At 45.7% G+C, this 21,761-nt stretch overlaps 1 protein-coding gene across 1 annotated transcript in view; it reads right to left on the bottom strand.

The window, feature by feature from the left end:
• Positions 1-8,335: 8,335 nt before the first annotated feature.
• The window catches only part of dag1 (dystroglycan 1), a 61,995-nt gene continuing 48,569 nt past the window's right edge, over positions 8,336-21,761 (bottom strand). The window contains exons 3-4 of the mRNA XM_063473305.1: positions 12,524-12,985; positions 8,336-12,328 (exon numbers count right to left, since the gene is read on the bottom strand). Of these exons, the coding sequence (XP_063329375.1) occupies positions 10,487-12,328; positions 12,524-12,985 (2,304 nt within the window). The 3' untranslated portion in view covers positions 8,336-10,486. The remainder of the gene's footprint in view (positions 12,329-12,523; positions 12,986-21,761) is intronic.

Genomic DNA, 21,761 nt, shown 5'->3' with positions numbered 1-21,761 from the left:
TTCGGTCACTACCCACAGCTCACTCAGGATAGGGACATAGATCCCTACCCTGGTTATTGAATACAAACAGCTGAGCCAAATCCTCTGTTATTAAGAGACCCATCACAGAGTTGTGCTCATCCGTGCAAACTAATGCTGCAGGAACTCTTGTTTGTCTTTATAAATTAGACAGCTGTTATTTGCAAACCTTCACCAGTCTGAGTCTGTTGGTAGTTTGGAGACAGGTTGCCTCCCACCAGGTGACCTATGCAATCGCCTTGTGATCAAAAGTGTTCGCCAAGTGTGAAAAAAATTAAATGCAATCTCCTGGCAACCACCTTTATTTATTTTTTCTTAGTTGCAAAGAGATTGCTGTCTTGTTTTCACTCTTGTGAGAATGAAATAGAAATTGGAATGTTCACAAGCAGATAGCTTGGATTTCAAATGTCTCTTCAAAGAAAAGTGAGCATTAGTGGTGTCCGTCCATCCCTCCATCCAGAACACGTCACATTGTGAATGGCTCTTTCTCACCTATACACTGAAAAAATGAGACCGGCCATCGCTTGAATTTATAGTATCTCACAAAAGTGAGTACACGCCTCACATTTTTGTAAATATTTTGTTATAGCTTTTCATGGGACACCACTGAAGATATGTCACTTTGATCCAATGTAAAGTAGTCAGTGTGCAGCTTGTACAACAGTGTAAATTTGCTGTCTTCTCTAAATAACTCAACACAAAGCCATTAATGTAAACCACTGGCAACAAAAGTGAGTACACCCCTGAGTGAAAATGTCCAAACACTGCCCAATTAGCCATTTTCTATTCTGGTGTCATGTGACTTGTTAGGAACAGGTGTGTTGAATTTGGTGTTATTGCTCTCACACTCTCTCGTACCGGTCACTAGGAGGTGTAACCTGGCACATCATGGCCAAGAACTCTCTGAGAATCTGAAACAAAGAATTGTTATTCTACATAAGAATGATGCCCACACCCTGAAAGTGAGCTGCAGCACAGTGGTCAACACCATCCAGCAGTTTAACAGGACAGGTTCCACTCAGAACAAATCTCGCCATGGTCGACCAAAAAAGTTCAGTGCACATGCTCAGCGTCATATCCAGAGGTTGTCTTTTGAAAGCAGACGTATGAGTGCTGGCAGCATTGCTGCAGAGGTTGAAGGCGTGGGGGGGTTAGCCTGTCAGTGCTCACACCATACGCCCCACACTGCATCACATGGCTGTCGTCCCAGAAGGGAGCTTCTTCTAAAGATAATGCACAAGAAAGCAGTTTGCTGAAGACAAGCAGACTAAGGACATGGATTACGTGTGGTCTGATGAGACCAACATAAACTTATTTGGTTCAGATGGTGTCAGGGGTGTGTGGTGGCAACCAGGTGAGGAGTACAAAGACAAGTGTGTCTTGCCTACAGTCAAGCATGGTGGGGGGATGTCATTGTTTGGGGCTGCATGAGTGCTGCTGTCACTGGGGAGCTACAATTAACTTAGGGACCCATGAATGCCAACATGTGACATACTGAAGCAGAGCATGATCCCCTCCCTTCACAAACCGGGCTACAGGACAGTATTCCAGCATGATAGCAACCCCAAACACACCTCCAAAAAGACCAATGCCTTGTTAAATCTACTGAGGGTAAAGGTACATGACTGCCCACGCATGTCTCCAGACTTAAACCCTATTGAGCATCTGTGGGGCATCCTCAAATGGAAGGTGGAGGAGCGCGAGGTCTCTAACATCTACCAGCTCCATGATGTCATCGTGGAGGAGTCTTCACGTCTTAAAACCCACTTTTATTCTTTGGCTTTTAACCTCAGTGAGACTTAGTTTCTCTTTTAATTGAAGTAATTATTTAATTAATTATTTTACTTTTATTTGGTTTTTATTTATATCTCATGTAATTTTATTTTACAGTTCCAATGTGCAGCACTTTCTGTCAGCTGTGGTTGTTTTAAAGTGCTTTATAAATAAAGGTGATGATGATGATGATGAGTGGAAGAGGATTCCAGTGGCACCCTGTGAAGTTCTGGTGAACTCCGTGCCCAACAGATTTAAGGCAGTGTTGGAAAATAATGGTGGCCACACAACATACTGACACTTGGGCACAGTTTGGACATTTTCACTCAGGGGTGTACTCGCTTTTGTTGCCAGCAGTTTAGACATTAATGTCTCGGGAGGGGCCGTGCTAACACCTGCTGCTCTCTGGCAGCAGCACCATGCCCTCCCTTGTTTTAAATGCACTTTAGAACAACACGCAGCAACACTACACGTGAGCGGGAGGAGGGAGGTTTGGGGTCTTCACACACCCCCGTTCTCTACTAGCCATCGGGGCGGGGGGCTGGGAGGAGGTGTTGGCTGTCCGATTGGCCTCCCTGCTGCTGCCTGGGGCGGTCTGCTTGCCTCCACCCTGGGGAAAAGGGTCACATCTCTTGGGTCTGGGTGCCTTTTCCCCCTCTGGGGGCGAGGGTACCTGGACCCGGGGTATAGAGTATGTTTGGGGAGTATGATTGTGTGTACATGTCCATGTATGTCTATCCCTACGTTGGGTGAGTGCTGAGTGTTTGTATATGTGTGCATGAGGGTGGGAAAGCATGTTTGTGTCTGTGTGTGCCTGTTTGTCTGTGTCTGTATGTCAGGTCGGGTCTTAGACTCCACCTCTCTGGAAACACCCAGGCCCTCCAAAGTCTGGAGGCCTATCTCCCCTCACCACACTCCCTGCCAGTGACTGATGCACTCAGGGGTCGGTGCATTGGTGGTTCTTGGTGTCCGGGGCTGGGCGCTCAGGTATACACCAGCTCACTCCCGGTGGCTACTTGGCGAGGCCTGGTGCCTGTCGCTCGGTCAGGCCTCTTCCGGGGCAAAGGGGGCCCTTGGGCCTCCGGCCTCGGGGCCTGCAACTCGGTTCACTCTGGCACAGCTGGCTGCCAGCAGAGCCGGCGGGCACGCCAGTGCAGCCCCCTCTGGCTTCTGCTCCGTGGCTACTGGGTGACCCCTCGTCTGGGGATCTCCTCAGCCCTTCCCAGGAGGGTGGCACGGATGCCCCTCCAGTGGTACTCCTTGGGCTCTCGCACTCTGGGGCCTCTGGATGTCTGGAGCCTGGATCTCCTCCATGCCTGCTTCATGCCCTGGGGGACGGGGCTATGGCCCTCCACACCCTCTAGCAGACCGTTACATGGGGAAACCTTTTGTATACACTCTTTGTCTTTGTAAGTGCCCTTTCTCACTGTCCCTTTTCCCTTCTGTTTTTCTTTTCCTTCCTCTCTCTCTTTCTCCCTTTCCTATCCCCCAGTCATGTCTGTCCCATCTGTAACAACTGAAAATAAAATAAATAATAACAACAAAGTTTGATCAAATGGACCAATACGGCAATGCCATGATGATCCATTTGGCAAAATAAATCCATTTGGTATCCTTGTTGGTCTTCAGACAACAATTCTGACGGCTAAAGAACCAAATGGGACAGACAAAAAAAAAAAAGAAAAAAAGAAAAAAAAAAAGACATTAATGTCTGTATGTTGAGTTATTTTGAAGTGACAGCATATTTACACTGTTGTACAAGCTGCATACTCACTACTTTACATTGTATCAAAGTGTCATATCTTCAATGTTGTCCCATGAAAAGATATAACAAAATATTTACAAAAATGTGACGGGTGTACTCACTTTTGTGAGATACTGTATGTAAGCATCTTGGGTGTATTTAACACAATCGCCTCATGTTTGAATAACTTTAATAGTGTTAATTTAATCAGTTGTTTAAGTTGCTACCAGAGAAAATCATCTGTGTGTAACAATGTCCACTATTGAATGAAATAAATCCAACATGTTCTTTTTCTCAGTGAAGGTAATTTAGAATTCCCAGTTAACCTAAGCCCACATGAACTCTCATTCTGATTAGCTTGCCTGAGTTTTTCCTCATGTTTTACCATCGACCTTACTGAATCTATACCACGTGCTGTCATTATTTGCTGTGGTTTAATTTGGCTTCATAACTCAGTGCAGTTAACAGGAAGAAACTCAGGAACAGAACCAGCGTTCTTACTCTACCTGTGTGGCTTCTCTCCAGGTACTCCAACTTCATCCCACAGTTCAACTACACGTGTGCAGGTTACCACTGGAACATAAATACTTGAAGTACTATATACAATTAGTATTACTCTGGTTCAGTGGCATCTATGGGAGAAAATCAATGATGGCAATCAAGTTAAAGGGGGGACCAGTGCAGCATATGCCCCCGTCTCCCCACACAGATATATGTCCATGTTTATCTGTTCAGTAAGATGCTTCGCCGATCAGACTGTCTCTAAATCTCACATGATGCTACTATCTTTGTTTTAAATTATTCAAGTTGTTAATCCTTTCTTTTCCATTTCTAAAATAAACTTCACAAATAGAAGAAAAAATAACTTCCTCAATCCGGTCTTTAAGTGATTACGTGAGGAATCCTACTTCCGGGCCTAAAGTAGTCTGCGTTTAATATGGCTTTTGTGTTTTTAACATGTTTAATGTTTTGTATTTTGTTCTATTTAATCTCAAAAAGCTCCTAAAAACAGTCAGTGATCACTGTTGACCTCCCTCGGCTTTTATTATCGCTAATCATTTATTTAAGCTCAGTTTTTAAAACCTTACGATGTAACTACAGCCCAGCCCATGCAGCAGTATATGAATGACTAACCTCGTATTGTGGATGGATTATCTCAGTTGTTCTCCTGACTGAAGTTTGGTCCGTTTACAGCATCCTGCCATGCGATTACATTTGTTCCTGACCACTGAGAACCCTCACGTTAACTTTTATCGAGTGGAAAAAAAGTTAGCTTGTTTATGTTATGCTAACATAGCTGTGTCGCTAGCGGTCACGTAGCACATCATTATATACCAGCTAGCCAAACTTCAGTAACCCTACAAACGTCACTGCTGTTTAGTTTTCATTTATGTTGGAAGTGATAGCAGAGCTGTACGTTTTAATTTGTTTCCAAAACCCCGCAGTCAGGACAGGCTATATTGTATTTAGATGGAAGCTAGCGAGCTAACTTCCTGCTAACTTCTAACGCCGTTAAATGTCATAAATTCTGTTTTCATGGATGCCTGGATGTTAAACTTCATTGTTACACCTGGTAGAGCAGAACGCTGATCATTTTATTAAAGATGAAAGACTTTAGACAGTTTTTAACTCTCAGTAATGCCACAGTGATCGTTTGATATATGGACCTGCAGCGGAGTTTAGGCCCAGACACGGCTAGTGACGTCAGACTTAACGACCGGATAAAAAAAAAACTTGCTAAAAATACGATGGAGTGGTGCTGCTCTCGTATTTTTAGCAGTTTTTTATTCTAAGGCGTGTTCCTTAGAACTCACCACCACTATTATTTATTCAGAACTAATTTGGTATTTATTTACTTGTCATGCACCTGAGAGAAAGACCATTCTAATTTATGAATAGTTTCTTGCTCTTATTTTGAAAATCCCTGCTGACCCATCTTCCTGGTTTGTTTCCATGACAGCTGGTTGACCGTCAGTGAAGTGGCGGTCCTCGACATCATCCTCCTTCTGTTCTGGAGGATGGAGGTCCACTCCAACCAGAACCTGCAGCAGGTGGAGGACTGGTTGACGAGCAGGGACCACGTTTGCTGTTCGCTGTCTGAGCTGGTGTGAAACCAGAGGACGAGGGACTCACCGTAGAGGAAGCAGAGTATTGCTTCATCGACTCATGTTTGCACAGTATGACACTATACTGGTACCAGTGTGCACATTTAGCCGCTAACACACTAATGCAGCTCTGCAGTCGTATATTCAGCCTGCGTTAAGTATCTGTTTGTGGTTTGCACATCAGCGACTGACCTTGGGGACTCAAACGCTTCATGCTTACGCTGCTGAGCGGGTCAGGCTGTAATGAAGGAGCATGTCATCGTGGACGGTCCTCATGACCGCACGGGTAATAGCCAGGCTGCAGCAGACCAGCTGAATTGTTTTCTGAATGACTTTTCCTGGGATTGATTGTCAATTTATTTCCAATTTAAAGTCCTGATCCTCAGCTGCACAGTTTCCACCCACCTATCACACTCCATGCCCCCCCCCCCCCTTTAATAGAGACCCAGTGCACTCGACTGCATTCAGCTTTAGCCTGTGTGGCCACCGACAGTTTTAATCAACCTTCCCTGCAAAAGAAGTGTGATAGTGAAGCCTTTGTGGCTGCGGCTATACGGTTTCCTCAAACAAAGCCCTGAAAAACTGTCAAAAGCTACAATCTTGTACCTTTTATGAGATCGTTCAATTACTGACAAAAAGAGATTCAGTCAGCTGAAATTACATCTCATAAAGTCTGTCACAACTCCAGAGAAAACTAATCATGTATCAGAAGGCTGACTCAAGCAAAAACGCGTTTCCCCTGCTCCATTCTGTCCGATCCAGTTTTACCTGCTGGGGAAATTTTCCCCGTGCATTTAAAGGTTTCTTGTCAAACCAGGGTGTGCTTTTTGTGATGTAGATGAAATCTAAAAATGATATAAAAGATACATCCTTCATATCAGAATAGAGTGTTAAAAGAAACCTAAACTATGCACGTAAAAGAAATGAAAATCAGCCCCTTCTCTCATGAATCTAAAACCAGAAACCAGGGAAAATCATAAGATGTGTTTAGGGAAAGTGAAAGTAATGCACATGCTGATCTCAATGCTGAGGAAAGCACCTTTAAATACTTTCTGAGTGGGTTCATGGTCCCTTCTTACACGTTTACAGGTTTAGCTTCTTGTGTTTGTGAGCAGAGGGAGCTCGTAGTCTGGGAGCGTTTCCTCCTGAAGTCAGTCTGAGCTCCTCGACATGTAAAGCTAAAAAGCATCGCGAGAGTGCGCCTCTTTTCCTCAGATGTTTCAGTTATTAAAAATGATCAGGTTTTCTGCCCTTCACCGTTTCTGTGTGACATCTGTCACGTCGGGCCATGCTGTGAATTTAATTAGAAGCGTCTCTAATTATAAAACTTGTCCTGAGCACTGCTGCACTTCTTATCATAAATCCAGCTGCAACTGAGCTGTAACAAAACTATTTATGACACAAATGACGTCGCTTTAAAATGAAGGTGAGGATGTCTCTCTCTCTTTTTACCTGCTGCCTCGCCACCTTACAGCTCTGGTAGGAGGTGCTAAGACATGAGGAAATGAGACAGGTGCTTGGTGTTGTCTCGGCGGGATGACCGTCCACTGACGGTGCTTCTGGAGAGTCGTTTGTGTCGCTGAGTTTGTGAAAGTCGATTAAATTAAAAGCACAACCCGCACAGTTCTGCTGATATGACAGAGTTCATTATATACAAGTAAATGATCTGAATATTGTTGCTTTTCTCTTTAGCGTCACAGCTACAACACTGGACTAATTTCAGTGTGACTTTTTTCAGGGCCTCTGGCCTGCAGGAGTCACGGCACTACCACAGATCAGTATCGTGCACCTGAACATGATGGATTTCTTTAAATGACCTCTATTTTATAACATACTGTAAACGTCACACTCTTGGTTCTCCTCCAATCAGAATCAGTATTAATGAGCAGTGTATGACCTATGCCGACGTCTTCAGAGGTAACTACAAAGCCTAGAAGGAGAACAGGTGTGAGCACAGTTTTAAAGATGCTTTGCAGCAGGTTAGGATCAGTGAGCAGGTAAAACCAGGGACACCTTTGTGGCACTTTAGCCCACTAACCTTGTAGCTGTGCTCAGATGAATGTCTAAGGGTTATTTAAGTCCAGATCTTCCCCTTTGTGTAATTTTTACCTGTGTGAAATATCCAAATGGAAAGGCCAGCTTGCTGAGCTTGTTTAGCATGTTGCTAAGATGCAGTCGAACCTGTTTCTGAGACTGTGCTGGTCTACTTGAACTGAAGCCAGTAGCCTTTCACACTTCTTTGCTCGCCCAGTGAGGTCCGAGTCTTCACCTTGACCCCCATCCTTGGGGGCTGTCGCGAAACCTCTTCGCCGTCTCGTTAGTCATCAGAGAGACTGCAGCTAAAGAGCCGTCGATTTCACCCTTTTTATGACCGTGCTGCTCATTTTAATTCAAAGGTCGAGAGTCTTGTCATATATGCGCACACCGAGCCACCTCACGGGTTGCCTCAATCAAACCCAGATCAATCCCCTGTTAATCTTTGTCATCAGTACGACCTGTTTATCCATTTCAGCATCTACGGACGTCCCGGGAATACATCGATCATCGCTTCCCCTACCTCCAAATTAAACTCTGTCGTGAATTATCGCAGAGGGGCAACAGAGCCGGCAAATTGTTTACATCTAATCAATATTCCAAGTAATCAATGCAAATTATCTGTATGCAGCGTGTGGAAAGAGAGAGTGAGCTGAGAGACTGTTTTCACAGCGTAGCCTTTTTAATGGGAAGAGCTTTCAAACGGAATTGTCCAACTAGTCATTCAATGGCAGAATAATTTAGTACAAAAAGGACAGCGGTACAACCGTTCCAGTGAGTCCAAAGACCGTAGATGGTTGCCAGGCAGCGAGCTGTCTAGGGAGGTAAAACCTCTTGTGGACTTCAGACGGATTGATTTATCAATTCAAGGCTAAGTGGAGCAGTAGAAAAGTGACAGTGACCAAAAATCTCATCCATAAACATCAGTCAGGGTGGGATCGGGAGAAAATATTTTCCCGGCAGAAACGAGTTAAATCAGAATGAAGAAAGGGGTGATTTTGCTTTCGTTTAAGGTACCACTTGGTTTTATTATTACAATGCACACTCCAAAAGCAAAAAATAAAAGCCTTGGCATCTGCACACCCGACAACATCACGACCGTACGAGTCACTCGAGCCTGCGTCGACCCGTCGCTGGGTCGACCGCAGCGTACATTATTATTGCAAAGGGTCACTTTCAGTTGAACTCATCATCAAACAGAAGGACATAAAGAAATAAAAGTTGTGAATACATAAAATATGGGTCATTCCATCTTTGAATAGTGAGAAATACACTTTAAATGCAAACACACACAGAGTAAAATAAAACGTTAAAACATGTGACCCATGACAAAAAAATCAAAGTACATAACTGAACCAATAATTGAACTTCTAAGCTAAGATTTTACAAATCACAGAAGACTAATCTTGAATCATTTTCTCGTTTTAATCATTAATCGATTTGAGGCTGTATCAAAAACTCTTGTAAAAAGAAAATTAAAATGTGATCTTATTGTTTCGGTGACTAATCGCGTCCGCGTCTCGGCCTCCGTCGTCTCGGCCTCCGTCGTCTCCTCCGTGACCTCTAAAATGGGATTATCTGTACAGTCCCGCGCGGGGTTGCCACGTGGCGTTCCTCGTTCGAGTGGAGAGAAGAACTGCCTCGTTACATAAAAAAATAATTCTCCCTGGTCCAAAATAAATTGCAGGGATGTTCTTCCTGTTAGTATACAATGTGGAGGTGTGTACAAAAGGGCAAGAGTTGTGTTGCTACATTTAATAATTGATCTCCAAATCTCGTCAACCTCTCATAACTAAATTTCCTTGTTGCTTCCATCTGATTGAGTCAGTCAGCTGTACTGAAAGGAAGAAGGTTCATGTTTGAATTGTGATATTGGTGTTTCATATATGTATATATATATATAAAAACAGGAATAGAAAGCTCCTGCAGGTTATTTTAGTGAGGCAGTCCCTTTCTTCCACATTTCTTCGACCTCCAAAAAAATATAACAATCTATCATAACGTCTTCCAGATATACAGTGAAACTCAAAACCAATGAAACAAAAATTATTATTCTTCTCTAAATCTTTTTAGGCTACCTTGTTATTCTCATCTTTACTAGACATTGTGAATAAGGATAAAAACAGACAACTAGTGTTAAAAGGCAAACCGTATTGAATCTGAATAAACACGCCCGCTCATTCAAACACACACTCGCGCACACACTTCGGCCTCCTATTGTCTTGTGTCGTCTGCAGGGCTGAATTGAGATCCTCGCGATAGCTTTTCTCATATTCGAAGGATCTGTCTCCCTTTATTAAAAACGCGAGCTGTCGCCTGCAGCGGTCTGATGACAGGACGACGTCTTCTCGCATTATTTAAAAGCCAGGCAGAAGAAGAGTTAGGCAAACACTTCAGTCCAGAGGAAAAAGAAAAAAGAATCAGAATCTTGGGCTAAAAGGTGAAAAGTAATCCAGTATCCAAACTCGGGAGAAAAGAAAATGCTGGGACGGGAGCGCACGTCTCCCAGTTGTTGCTTCAGACCAGCTGGTCGAACCCAAAGCCAGCGTGATGAGAATTTGCTCGTCTTAGGCCACTGTAGTAGGTGGGCTACCACGAAAACAGTAGTCCCTCCCTGTGCACTGTAAAGCCCACCCAAATCATTGCGCCCCGACCCATCCCAAACCAAAGTTGCTTGAAGCCTTTTTGTACTTTAGCACCTCTTGTCATCACTCCCTGCAAATGTCCAGACAGACGAACACCAGAAAGGAAACTGTCAGAGTTCCTCAGGCATCCTCACCCTCCGCCCTATCAGGGGAGGGTTAATCAAGTCTTAGGGCGGCACATAAGGAGGTGGAGATCTGTAGGGAGTTATGTTCTTCGGACGGGAGCCCTTGCCCTCCATAGGAGTGGTGAAGGGAGGAGGCGGTTGGTAGGGAGGCGCGTTGGGGTCGTCATCTTGCAGAGCCGTGTACTCCCCCAGCAGCTCCTGATTTAGGGGAGTGGTTTCTGGCGTGGCCATGTTGGGGTATTCAGGGGGTGGAAGTGGGGGCTTCTCTTCCTGGAGAATCAAGGGCATACTGGAGGACGGAGGTGGCTTGGAATCATCAAGTTCGTCTGCAAAGATAATCGGCACACCTTTCTTAATGAAGGTGGCCTGGTCCTCGATGGTAAGCTTGCCCTTTCGTTTCTTTCTATAGCAGATCATTGCAATAATTCCTGCTATTAGCAATATTGCTGCCACCACCACAGCAGGAATGACCGTGTGGAGGTAGACGTCATCTGCGCTATCCTGGCTTGATCCCACACCTGGAGTGACAGCTGGAGGTTCTGGGATATCGATGTCTCCTGGTGGGATGAAGGAATACATTCGGCAGCTTGCCCTCCCCTTCACCTTGACGTCCAGTGGTTTGAATTCGGGTTCCATTATGTGCTTGAAGCTCTGTGAGGGTCTTCCGTCAGAATTGGCGAGCGTCCTGCTCATGACTACGATCTGCTCCTTTGGACATGGGTGCTGAGGCAGGCTGGTGTTCGTCCACTCCACCACAATGGACCCTTTGGTGATATTCCTTAGACTCACCGTGCTGCTGTTGCGGTCCCCGAGGACATATGCCAGCTTTTTAACCAGGAGGATCTTCTTGTGGATGTTTGTCGTTACAGACCGTGGCTCACCCTCAAATCGTGCCGTAAATATAACGGGGGTTTTGTCATTGGTTGGCCAGCGGTTTACGCGTACCTCAAAAGCATCAATTGCATTGAGGTCACCTTTGTCAGCTGCCTGCATGAAGTATTCATGTTTTCCCACATGCTGGACATCAGGCAGTCCATAGAGGAGTTGGCTGGTGGTGTTGAACTGGATCCAGGAGTCCTCTGGAACTATTTCATTGTGGTTTTGTCGAAGGGTTAATCGCAGCTTATCTGTCGTTCCATCCTCTTTGTCAAAGAATGTATCAGATGGGATCTTGACTTCGAAATAAGTGCCCACCAATGCATTGACCTGGTCGATGGGGTTCCTTAACACGGGCTTTTCGTTGAATGGATCTGGAACAGTGCGTGATGTGGTGGTCATAGGAGACTTCGTTGTGGGGGTCTTTGGCGTTCTGAATGCTGGTGTGGTCGTCTTCTGCTTCCTTCCTGGTTTCCTGGTAGGTTTCCTGGTGGATGTGGGCGTGGAGGCTGTGGCTGGTGTGGCGGTAGGTTGTACGTAGGTAGGCCTGGTCATGCTCGGCTGGATAGCAATGCTGCTGGTGGACTCCATGACCCTCGTTGGCTGGGAAGGTCCCGTAGTCGGAGTGTGAGCAATAGGGTCACGTACTCTAAAAGTAGGCTTTCCCGGAAGTGGGACGGGACCTCTCACGGGAGGGGCAGAGCTTTCGGTCGGTGCAGCAATAGAGGGAGAGGAGAGGGTTGGGATAATTCGCACTGGTGGCTCCACTGCAGTTGTTGGAGGAGGCACAACCAGAATAGGCGTCGGAGTGTTGTTTAGTTGTCGTCTCACTCGTTTGGGGACATGAGGTTTCTTGTTAGCGATGTGCCAGCCCACCACAGGGTAACCCAGCTTGGCTGACATTGTGCCTTCCTTTGCAGGACCCTGGACGCTGTTGATATCTGGGACTGTGCTCTGGTCCAGCGAGCAGCCGAGCTTCCAGGACAACAGAGCGCCGTTCTCCACCACCTGGAGAGACATCAGAAATGTTGATTAGATGTTTACCAGTTCAATCCATTGGTGACTATTAGAATTATTTATAAGCAGCTGCACAAGGTAACTAATTTTGTTCCATAAGAAGCCCTTCAAATTGACACAAACTGCTCAGTTCAGAAAAGAGCTTTGAGGGCTACTGCTAGTAGAGTGAAATGACTATTCACTCACCTTTTTGGCATTCCCAGGTCCAGCCATAAATGCAGACATGTCAAACAGCCTATTGTTGACCACAGGGAGCATCTTCATGTACTGAAGCCCAACACCAGAGAAGCTCCTCATGTTATCCAGGAGCTCTACCCTCTGCTCTGAGCTCATCTTTGTCAAATCAGCATCCAGGATCACCGTCAGCACTGTGACCGGTTCCTCGTTCCCACACATGAACTGTTGGATGTCATTTTCAGTGGACGCCTGGTTAGACGTCAGCTGAGCTGAATCTGAATCCAGGTAATCTTCAGGGTGCACTGCGATGGAAAACACCTCTGAAGAAGACGAGGATTTAGTGTGGTTGGAGATGGACACGGTGATGTAGTGAACACCTTTATCCTCTTCCAAAGGTAGACCTTGCAAGATTCTGCTGCTGGCATCCCAGTGCAGCCATTCTGGGAGCGAGTCCTTACCCATCTCTGTAATCTGGAAGACAGAAGAGGAAGAAAAAAGAGCCAGATAATTCTATATATTAGCTAGCTTAACGGTTTTAGCATGTAGCTACAAAATATCCAAAAAACTAGGTTGGAAGGGGAGTTGGAGATGTAATATGATGTGGTTTGGTTTAGGCCAGGGGTGGGCAACATTTTAGATGTGTCCTTGATCCAACACAGCTGATTTAAATGGCTAAATGACCTCCTCAACATGTCTTGAAGTTCTCCAGAGGCCTGCTAATGAACTAATCATTTGATTCAGGTGTGCTGACCCAGGGTGAGATCTAAAACCTGCAGGACACCGGCCCTCGAGGCCTGGAGTTGGACACCCCAGGTTTAGGCTCTAATCAAACATGATTTCTGGTCAGCTTTGACAGCAGTCTAACAGTATCAGAAGACAGGTATGAAGGTTTTGAGACCTCTCTACTTCAATTTTGCAACGAACCCGATGTAAACGTAGCTTCTTTGTGTAAATCTGAAACGGCCCCTCGGTGCTCGTGCCGCTAGCAGTCAACCACAAATGTCGATGCTCAAATATAAATCATAGTTTGTCATCAGCGTCTGCGGCGGCATTAACATAACCCCTACGTCAACCATAAATCCAGTTTAAGCCTTCCTCCTTCAGCGCATACGGACACACTCAACAGAATTGTAATTTAAACCCGACTAAAATTAAAATAACTCGGCCAATTACACGGCTGGGGACGCCCACATGGCAGGAGGCTGATGGAGAGAAATGGATCGCCGGGGACTGACAATGCATCCGTGCACATAAATTCAAAAACAAGAGCGAATGCATCCTGCGCCGCCTCCCCGCCCCCGACCCTCCACCAGCCCCTACAAGTTAATTCTGCGGCTAATAAATCCTGGTTGATAAATTATGTAGAGGCAACGCTCCCTAGACACATCATTAATGCTCTAACCAGCACACAGGCGTCGCCGGGGGAAAACACACACAAACACACACAGCCATGCAAACAGTCGAACACACACACAGAAGCCTATTTTCCATGAGAGGTGCAGCGCATGTGGCCACCTCAACAAAAATCGAAAGCATGCCAGCAGCTGGACTTCTACCAGTTACCCCCTCATGGACAACAAGTCTCCTAAATACCCCCCTTCACGCCCCCTGCTGGACAAGCGCCCTCAAGCCTTCTCTGGAAAACTCTTGGATCTCGTCCTTTTTTCCAGAAGCAGAGGAAACAGCAAAGGGACATAGTGGAAATAAGTTGTTCCAATCATTTTATTTATATCTTCCTGCCTTTTCTTTGTTGCCTCGCCTGCTTTTCTCATCCTCAGTTTCCCGTCTACTTCACTCTACTTCCCTTTCTTTCTGCATCGCCATGCTCTCCTCTTTAGTCCCGCCTTCCTTTTTCTGCCGTCATTTCAAAGTGTCATGATTAAAATCTGATGCTCCTTTTCCCCGCCGCCAGATAAAAGCTCATTTCTGGATGTCACGATTCAGCTCGAAAATTATTACTGCAGGAAAACAAATTATAGATACAGTTCTGTCCACATAATTATAGATTACAGAAAAGCAGACAGGGCCCATTATAACCGACACTTGAGCTTCATAACATAGGCTGTCTGAAACCAGCAGCCTTCTGCGATGCTGCGCAGCAAGCAGCAGAGATGGCAAAAATATCAGAGAACGGGTCAACGGCTGGAAATCAAGAAACAAAAATCTTCAGCTTCCTCGGCTGATTGAATTTGTCACAAAGTGTTCTCCAAAGACAGAACTTCAAACTGAGCGCCTCCTGACACGGCGCTGCAAATTAAATCACAAAGAGACGACGAAGGACACGCGAGCTGTCGGGCAGCGATCTCCTCCAACTCTTCTCTAATTGCTCGGTAAATTGCTTAATTTGTGTCCGAAAAGCAGAAGGATGATCGCTTACTTAAGAGTTGCTAATTAAATATGAGTGTGAGGAAAAAACACGGGTGATCATTTCACTTATTAAGGCCTATATCAGGAAAAACTCACTGCTGTGCTGTGTTAGTACCGTACGGGAGCCCCAGTAACACCAAACTGGGCCCCAGGTCCAGACAAACACAAAGGGACCGAGCAGGCGTTGCACCCCAATAAACATATCACCCTTTATAAGGACATTCAAACAAATAATATTCAATAAACCTAATTTTAATTTATTCAAGTAATTACTATTTTTTTATGATCTCATTTCTTATTCTGCAGGGTTAGGGATGTAAGTCCCTGGTGGGCTGTGAAGGTACTGCAGGTTTAAAAAAAAAAGTATTTAAAATCCTTAATTCTTATAAAGGTAAAAAATAAATAGAAAGGAAATGACAAAAGTTAAAAATTTATATGACTTATTCCCTGAGGATTAAGCATAAAATCAAATAATAATCTTTGGTTTAATTCTTATATCATTCAGTAGGATAACATCCTTTGGGACTCGTTCGTCTATTAAAATCTTCCTTTGGACTTCAGTTTTCAATTTTGAAAAGAAGTTGAAAGACTGAAGCACAAATGTGAAGTTTAAAAATTATTTATTCTTCGTTTTGGGGGTGCGTTTGATCCCGAATTCACTGCAGAGATTTTAATTTGAAAAGTAAAGCTGCTGATGAATCAAATTCAAAACACGAATGAAAGGAAACACAAAGGGAAGAGTTCATTTTCCTCTCGTGTGATGATCAGAGCCGTGATTACAGGTTCGGGTCGGCTGCAGAACATTTTCACATTCTTCACATGATCCGAACAAGCGGTTAAGATATTAGCAAATAAAAATGGAGCGATTCACTGAGAAATGAATCGGCTGAGATGTGAATTGGACTTGTGTGTAGCTTTTTCTGGCAGTGAGTTTCCTGTTATTTTTGGACATTTCACAAATAAAAGGTGCTCGAGAAAAATTCATCTCCACTTCAGTTTATTGTGGATCTCAGTCCTGAGGACTTCCCTTCCTATATACATTTTTATATGCAGGAAAAATCCTGGTGAAATATAAAAATCTCCTGCTGCTTGCTACCAGGCATCCACCACAGGGTGAAGACATGTCGGGAGAATGTGACGAGGGTGGAGCAGAAAATAAAAGATGACAATGAGAGGTGGTGCTGAATAATAAGCTGCAGGCCAGCTGTTCCCGTTAGCTGTGTGAATACAAACGGCAGACGAAGCTAGTCAGACCTGATGTTTTTTTTTTACTAAAAAAACCCAAAAACCCATCTTCCTGACCCGAATGGCACTAAAACGGCAGCGGCACAGGCCCGACTCCAGCTGTGATTGGATAAGCGCATCCCCTCCACAGCACATTCCCCAAAGCTATAAACCAAAAAGCTCTGCTCTCCGAGGCAGCGTTCCTGGCTCGGCGTACGTTAAAACAGAACACAACAGCGCCTTTTTAACTCCTACATGAACCCAGCAGAGAGCGTGGAGTTTCCTGCTTCCCTAAAAGAACATGAAAAATACATCAAATCCTCTCAAAATGTCAAGAAAAATATTTCATATCTTTTCCTGGCACAAGTCTGCGGCGCAGAGGAGTTTGATGTTTGGCCCTAAAGGTTATCGTGCGCTCTCACGGGCTCCTCTGGCTTCCCTTCTTCCTCCCGTTCAGCACGCACCTCTGGCGAGGTTACAGCCCAAGCCCCTCTGAACCAGCCAGGAAACTTTGGGAGGATTGGTCTGGAGGAGGAGAATGGAGGGCGCTAAACCACTTTGTGGGACGTTATTAAAGGTAAAGGCGAGGGTAACGGAGGACGGACGTACCGAAGCAGCGAGCGGGATGAGAACCTTTCAGAGCTTCGGTTAAATGCTCGAGGACTTTACAGCAGAGAGATCCTTAGCATCCAAAAAACTTAATGCTTAATGATGATGTTGGTGCTTTATGGCCGATTCAAAGACCGAATCACTGACATGCAGACAGAGGTGTGGATGCCCCCCCACTTCCCACTTAAAAGACTTAATTAAAACCAAATACGTGATAATCTCATCAAAGTTGGGACTTGTTTCATCGTCTTTCTTTCCTCTCCGTCGCTGACACATGCGTCAGCCACAAAGCCACCATGACTATCAGCGCTGTAAGCTGCAACAAACTAGGCAGAAAATGTATTTGAAGTCTGTGTGAGCGACAGCCATGAAACACTAGGAGACGTTATCGCATATCAGCAGCATCATCCTCGTTTTCCTGCGCGTCGCTGGGCTCGCTCGCTCTGCGGGCTCAGCTTCCTCATTCAGAGTCGGAGACGCAGCCTGGACAAAAAGTCAGAGACGGATCGCAGAGTATTCGCAGTGTGTCTGACGTACAGAGGGCACGAGCTTTATTTTGAAATACCCCCTCTGACCTCTGACACACAGGCGTGGACACTAGCAGGCTCTTTAACGAAGCACTTCTAGTTGAGCGTTTGGAGCCCAGTGTTTGAGTTTTCATTCCATTAAAGTCATTTTTAAATGAAATGAAATATAATTCTATAAAATATATGAAATTTTTAATGTTGGCCGTGTTATATTATTTTTGTTCTATGACCTACATTAGCTGCTGTTAACGGGCCGCAGCGTCTCCGCCTGAGAGTAAACAAAGGTTTTCATGTCCTCTCTGACCAAAAGGACCCTCGCTGCTAGCATCACAGTTGCTACGCTACAGGAGCAGCGCTTTTATAGACCGTCCCACCCGGTTCTGGCTTGTGAAGGTGTGGCCTGCATTAGCCACGACCTGGATTTGGACACAGGTAACACGTGTTAAGGATCACAGGTGGTGTGACACATAATTAACTTCACTTCTGTCCTCACTCTCTTCACACCCGGCGCTCTAATGACCTGATAATATGGCACATAGATACACCGCCTTTATGAAACACTGGATGCACACACACACACACACACACACACACACACACACACACACACACTTTTGTTACCTCGAGAAAAATGCAATCACAGAGCTCTTTCAAAGAAGTCCAAGAGTGGGACTTAGAGAGAGCGCGAGGCAGATAGACTGAGATAGCGACAAAGACAGGAAGCAGGAATGAGAGAAAGAAAGAAAACGAGAGGTCAAGCAAGAATAATGAGAGAGAAAATGAGGGAGAGATCTCCTAAACACGGACATATTACGAGGAGGCGTCGAGTCTCGCAGCAGAAAGAAAGCAGCTCATTGTCGCAGCGAGAGGCGAACGCCGAGAAAGGAGTCCATTGTTACGGCGGACCCGGTGACAGCTCCACAGATAAGCCTCATATTTGGGAGGAGGACGAGGATGAGGAGGTGCACCGGGAGCACAGTGATGCGATATGATGACTTGGGGTGAAATGAAACTCAGAGCGAGATGAAGGAGGACAGAGGGAGCGTGAAGGGAGGAAGAGAAGGAGGAATGAAGGAGGGGAAATGATGGGGGGAGCAGAGGAGTGTAAGGAAATGCAAAGAGGGGAGAAGTGGAGCGAGGTGAGAGGCTCAGCGTGGGGCGAGTGAGAAAGGTTGCATTCAGAGAGTGGGGGGGGGGGGGGGGGGGGGGGGGTTGCAGGAAACCAAACCTGCAGAGGGAGAGAGGGCAAGATGGGAACGGCTGCCTGGCACAGTCGAAGGTTTCCAGTGGAAAGTATGAAGACGGACGGACAAGCAATGGGGGGGGGCTTCAGCTGGCCAACAGGCAGGCGGATGTTTATGGGGGGAAATCCATCTTAGAGCCTATTTTCTGCTGTTAAAAATTCGAGGCCCCGTCCACAGCAGGCGCACTCACACTCTCGCGGTGCAGTCAAGGAATTGGAAATATATGAGCAGTGAGGGCCGCGAGCTGTCCAACTCCCAAATGTCAGCAAAACCCCCCCCCAGGTTTTTAAAATGGAAAAGTTTTGAGATCGGAAAATGGGTTTTAAAGGCAGTTCGATACGAACGCCGCTCTCCAAATTCACTACGGAGACCACTCAAGCCATTTTCACACAGGTAACTGTGGACGTTTTCCCCACAGTCGTCCTTCTGTCATGCGGCACAGGAAACACATTCTGCACTCCTGGAAATACTCTGTTTGTTTTAGGTGACGGGGTCTGATGAGGCACCGCTCAGGAGCTGCAACTGAATCCGAGACACACACGGACTCTGAGCCAGGCTGAGCCCAGCATCTGCACAGCATGCACCTCTGTCTGACACCTCAAAGGCTTCAGCCTCTACAGCAGCACGGCAGTAAAGACGTCCAGCAACAGGAGGAGGTCATGCTGGGAGCGAGGACTGAACCCTGGACTTTTACCCAGGAGGCAACAGGTTTGTATTTGGGACCATTTACTTTAACTGGAATGACTCTAACACAGCGCTTTTCTACAGCTTCATACAACATGCCTCGTTCACCCATTCATACAAGCACTTGCTTCTATGCTCAAGCCCTTTCTATCCACCAATGACACGCATTCATACTCTGATGGATGCAACTTGGGGTTAGTATATTGTACAAGGACATTCGACATGTAGATTGGAGCAGCCGTGGATCAAACCACCAACCTGCTCTACCTCTGTGACTTATGCCGGGTAGTATTTTAGCAATAATTAGGTTTCCTGGAACCGTTTATTAAGTGTCAAAAACAACCTGCTTTGAGCAAGCACTTGTATTCTAAGTCTTAGCCTCAGTTAAGCTTAGAACACCATCGTCTTTGGTGTTTTTCATCAATGGAACCGTTTCTTCATAATAAAAGGAAGTTTTTCCTTCCCACTTTCGCCAAGTGCTGGATTGTAGGAGTTGCCCCTGTATGATTGTAGGATCCTTACCTTACAATAAACAGCACCATGAGGCAACAGTTCTCGTGTTTTGGTGTTATTAGAAATAACCGAACTGAACTGATACCACCCTTTGTTCTGATTTTCTAAGCGCTCATTCACGGGACTGTTACCTGCACAAACATGTGATCAGTACTGGAGTTCCTGCTGGCGAATTCGGACGAACACTGAAAATCATACAGAACGCACTCGTGGAAAAAACACCGATTTACACACAGCTACAGAGGTAAGTTAGACACAGTGCTGGTTTGTAATCTGCTGAAAGCTTTAAGGTATCAAAAATGATTTTCCATTCTCAGTATAACTAAAAAGAGAAGTGTTAATGTCGGCATTTCACCTTAATCTCCAATAACAGCTGCCATCTGCAATTATTATATATTACCTGCATTATAAACTAAAATTGAATTAATACATCCTCAAATATAAACATATACACCCAGAAATCTGCACGTCTGTGGAAGGTGGGTTTACTTCATGGTCATAAAGTCAAACAGGGGTGTAGATTCCCACAGATGAAACACGTTCCAGGAAAAATATACTCTTCCTATTAATAGGGTCTATTTCAGGATCAATGTGGGATCCACAGGAATCAGGGGCATCAGGAAGACATTATGGGCTGCGGGAGTTTAAGAAGTCATTAAAATGTTTGCGACTGCTGCGCAGAAGTTTGCAGTTACACGCACACGTGTGTGCACGTCACACACACTCATAACCACACGCACGTGCCTATTATAAAGTCGTTAAAGTATGACGATGAAGCGGCTCTGGGCTACAAAACCTGTGCTGAAGTATGTGCTCTTTATATCACACACACACACACTGTGGAAAACCCGGCCGCCAAGGCCTGCAGCACGCTCACAAAGCTCTCCTCCTGTGTCTCTCTATCCCTCTCTCTCTCCGATTTTTTGCCGTTACAATAACGAGCAGCGACGGCAGAGCCAACAGAAGCCGGCCATTGTGGGATTCCAGCTGTGTGGGTGAGAGATTCAAAGGGAGGGAAGAGAAAGATGTGCGTGCATCAGCTGCTCCTGCAGGAGGAGAAAAGACGAGTGTGTGAAGCGGCCGAGAAAAAAGGTTGCAGGAGAGTGTGTGTCGTGTTATGACAAGGACGAGTGGAAGGCGAGCGAGGATCCGAGCGCACAGCTTGCGGCCTTTGCAGAGACCGTCCGAGGAGCAGGCTCGACTTAGCAAACACGACGGAGCCGAGCTTCTGCCGCGCTACGCCGGACGCACGAGCGAGGAAAATGAAACGGTGTAAACAAAGCCAGCCGAGACAGATGTGTGTGTGAGAGCAGAGAAGCTGAGCTGGAAGGGCAAAGAAAGTGAAAGACTGAGTGCACACACACACACGCTGCATATAATGTGCATGCATGTGTACTGTGTGCTAAAAACAATAAACGTGTGTGTGTTTGTTATCTCTGTCTCAGCGTGTGGCTCGTTTTTCGCAGACTCTCACTTTCAGCTCTGACTAATGCTGCAGCCCCACCAGAATTACTCACCACACACACACACACACACACACACACACAGAATATCCTCACCAGTAGAAAATGTTCCACTATCTCTTTACTCTCAGCCTCACGAGGAAGGCAGAGCACAGAAGTACACACACACCTACACACACACCCACATCTTCATCTTCCTCTGCAGCGCTCAAACACAAATACCTCAGAATAGAGACTGGCCTAAATATCTGTCAGCCGATCCATCCGATGAAACAGATCTGCTCTCCAAAGCTGTCCTCTAAAATGACACGGTACCTCCGTCTCCACAATTCTCTTTGTCTCTTAAATTTATTTTCTCCCTGTCATCTTTCCTGGAACCTCACCTTTCCTCACCTTGCATCTTGTAAACTCTTCCCGTTCATTACTGAACTCGAGCCGTCTTATTCTGTTTACTGATGACACAAAGTTATTCTATTTTTAACTGAAAAAAGTTGCCAAACACAAAGCCAACACCTGGGGTGGAGGTGGGTTGCAAAGTGGCTTGTAGGAGCACGCTGAAGCGGCTTAAATGGCGTGTCCTGCGTCAGCCGCAGCAGACCACATGGCCTCGGTCACA

This window comes from Pelmatolapia mariae, linkage group LG5 (assembly GCF_036321145.2).
Source record: "Pelmatolapia mariae isolate MD_Pm_ZW linkage group LG5, Pm_UMD_F_2, whole genome shotgun sequence".
Classification (NCBI taxonomy): Eukaryota; Metazoa; Chordata; class Actinopteri; order Cichliformes; family Cichlidae; genus Pelmatolapia; species Pelmatolapia mariae.
Note: the sequence above shows the minus strand (reverse complement) of the source record. Positions and strands in the feature narration are given on the sequence as shown.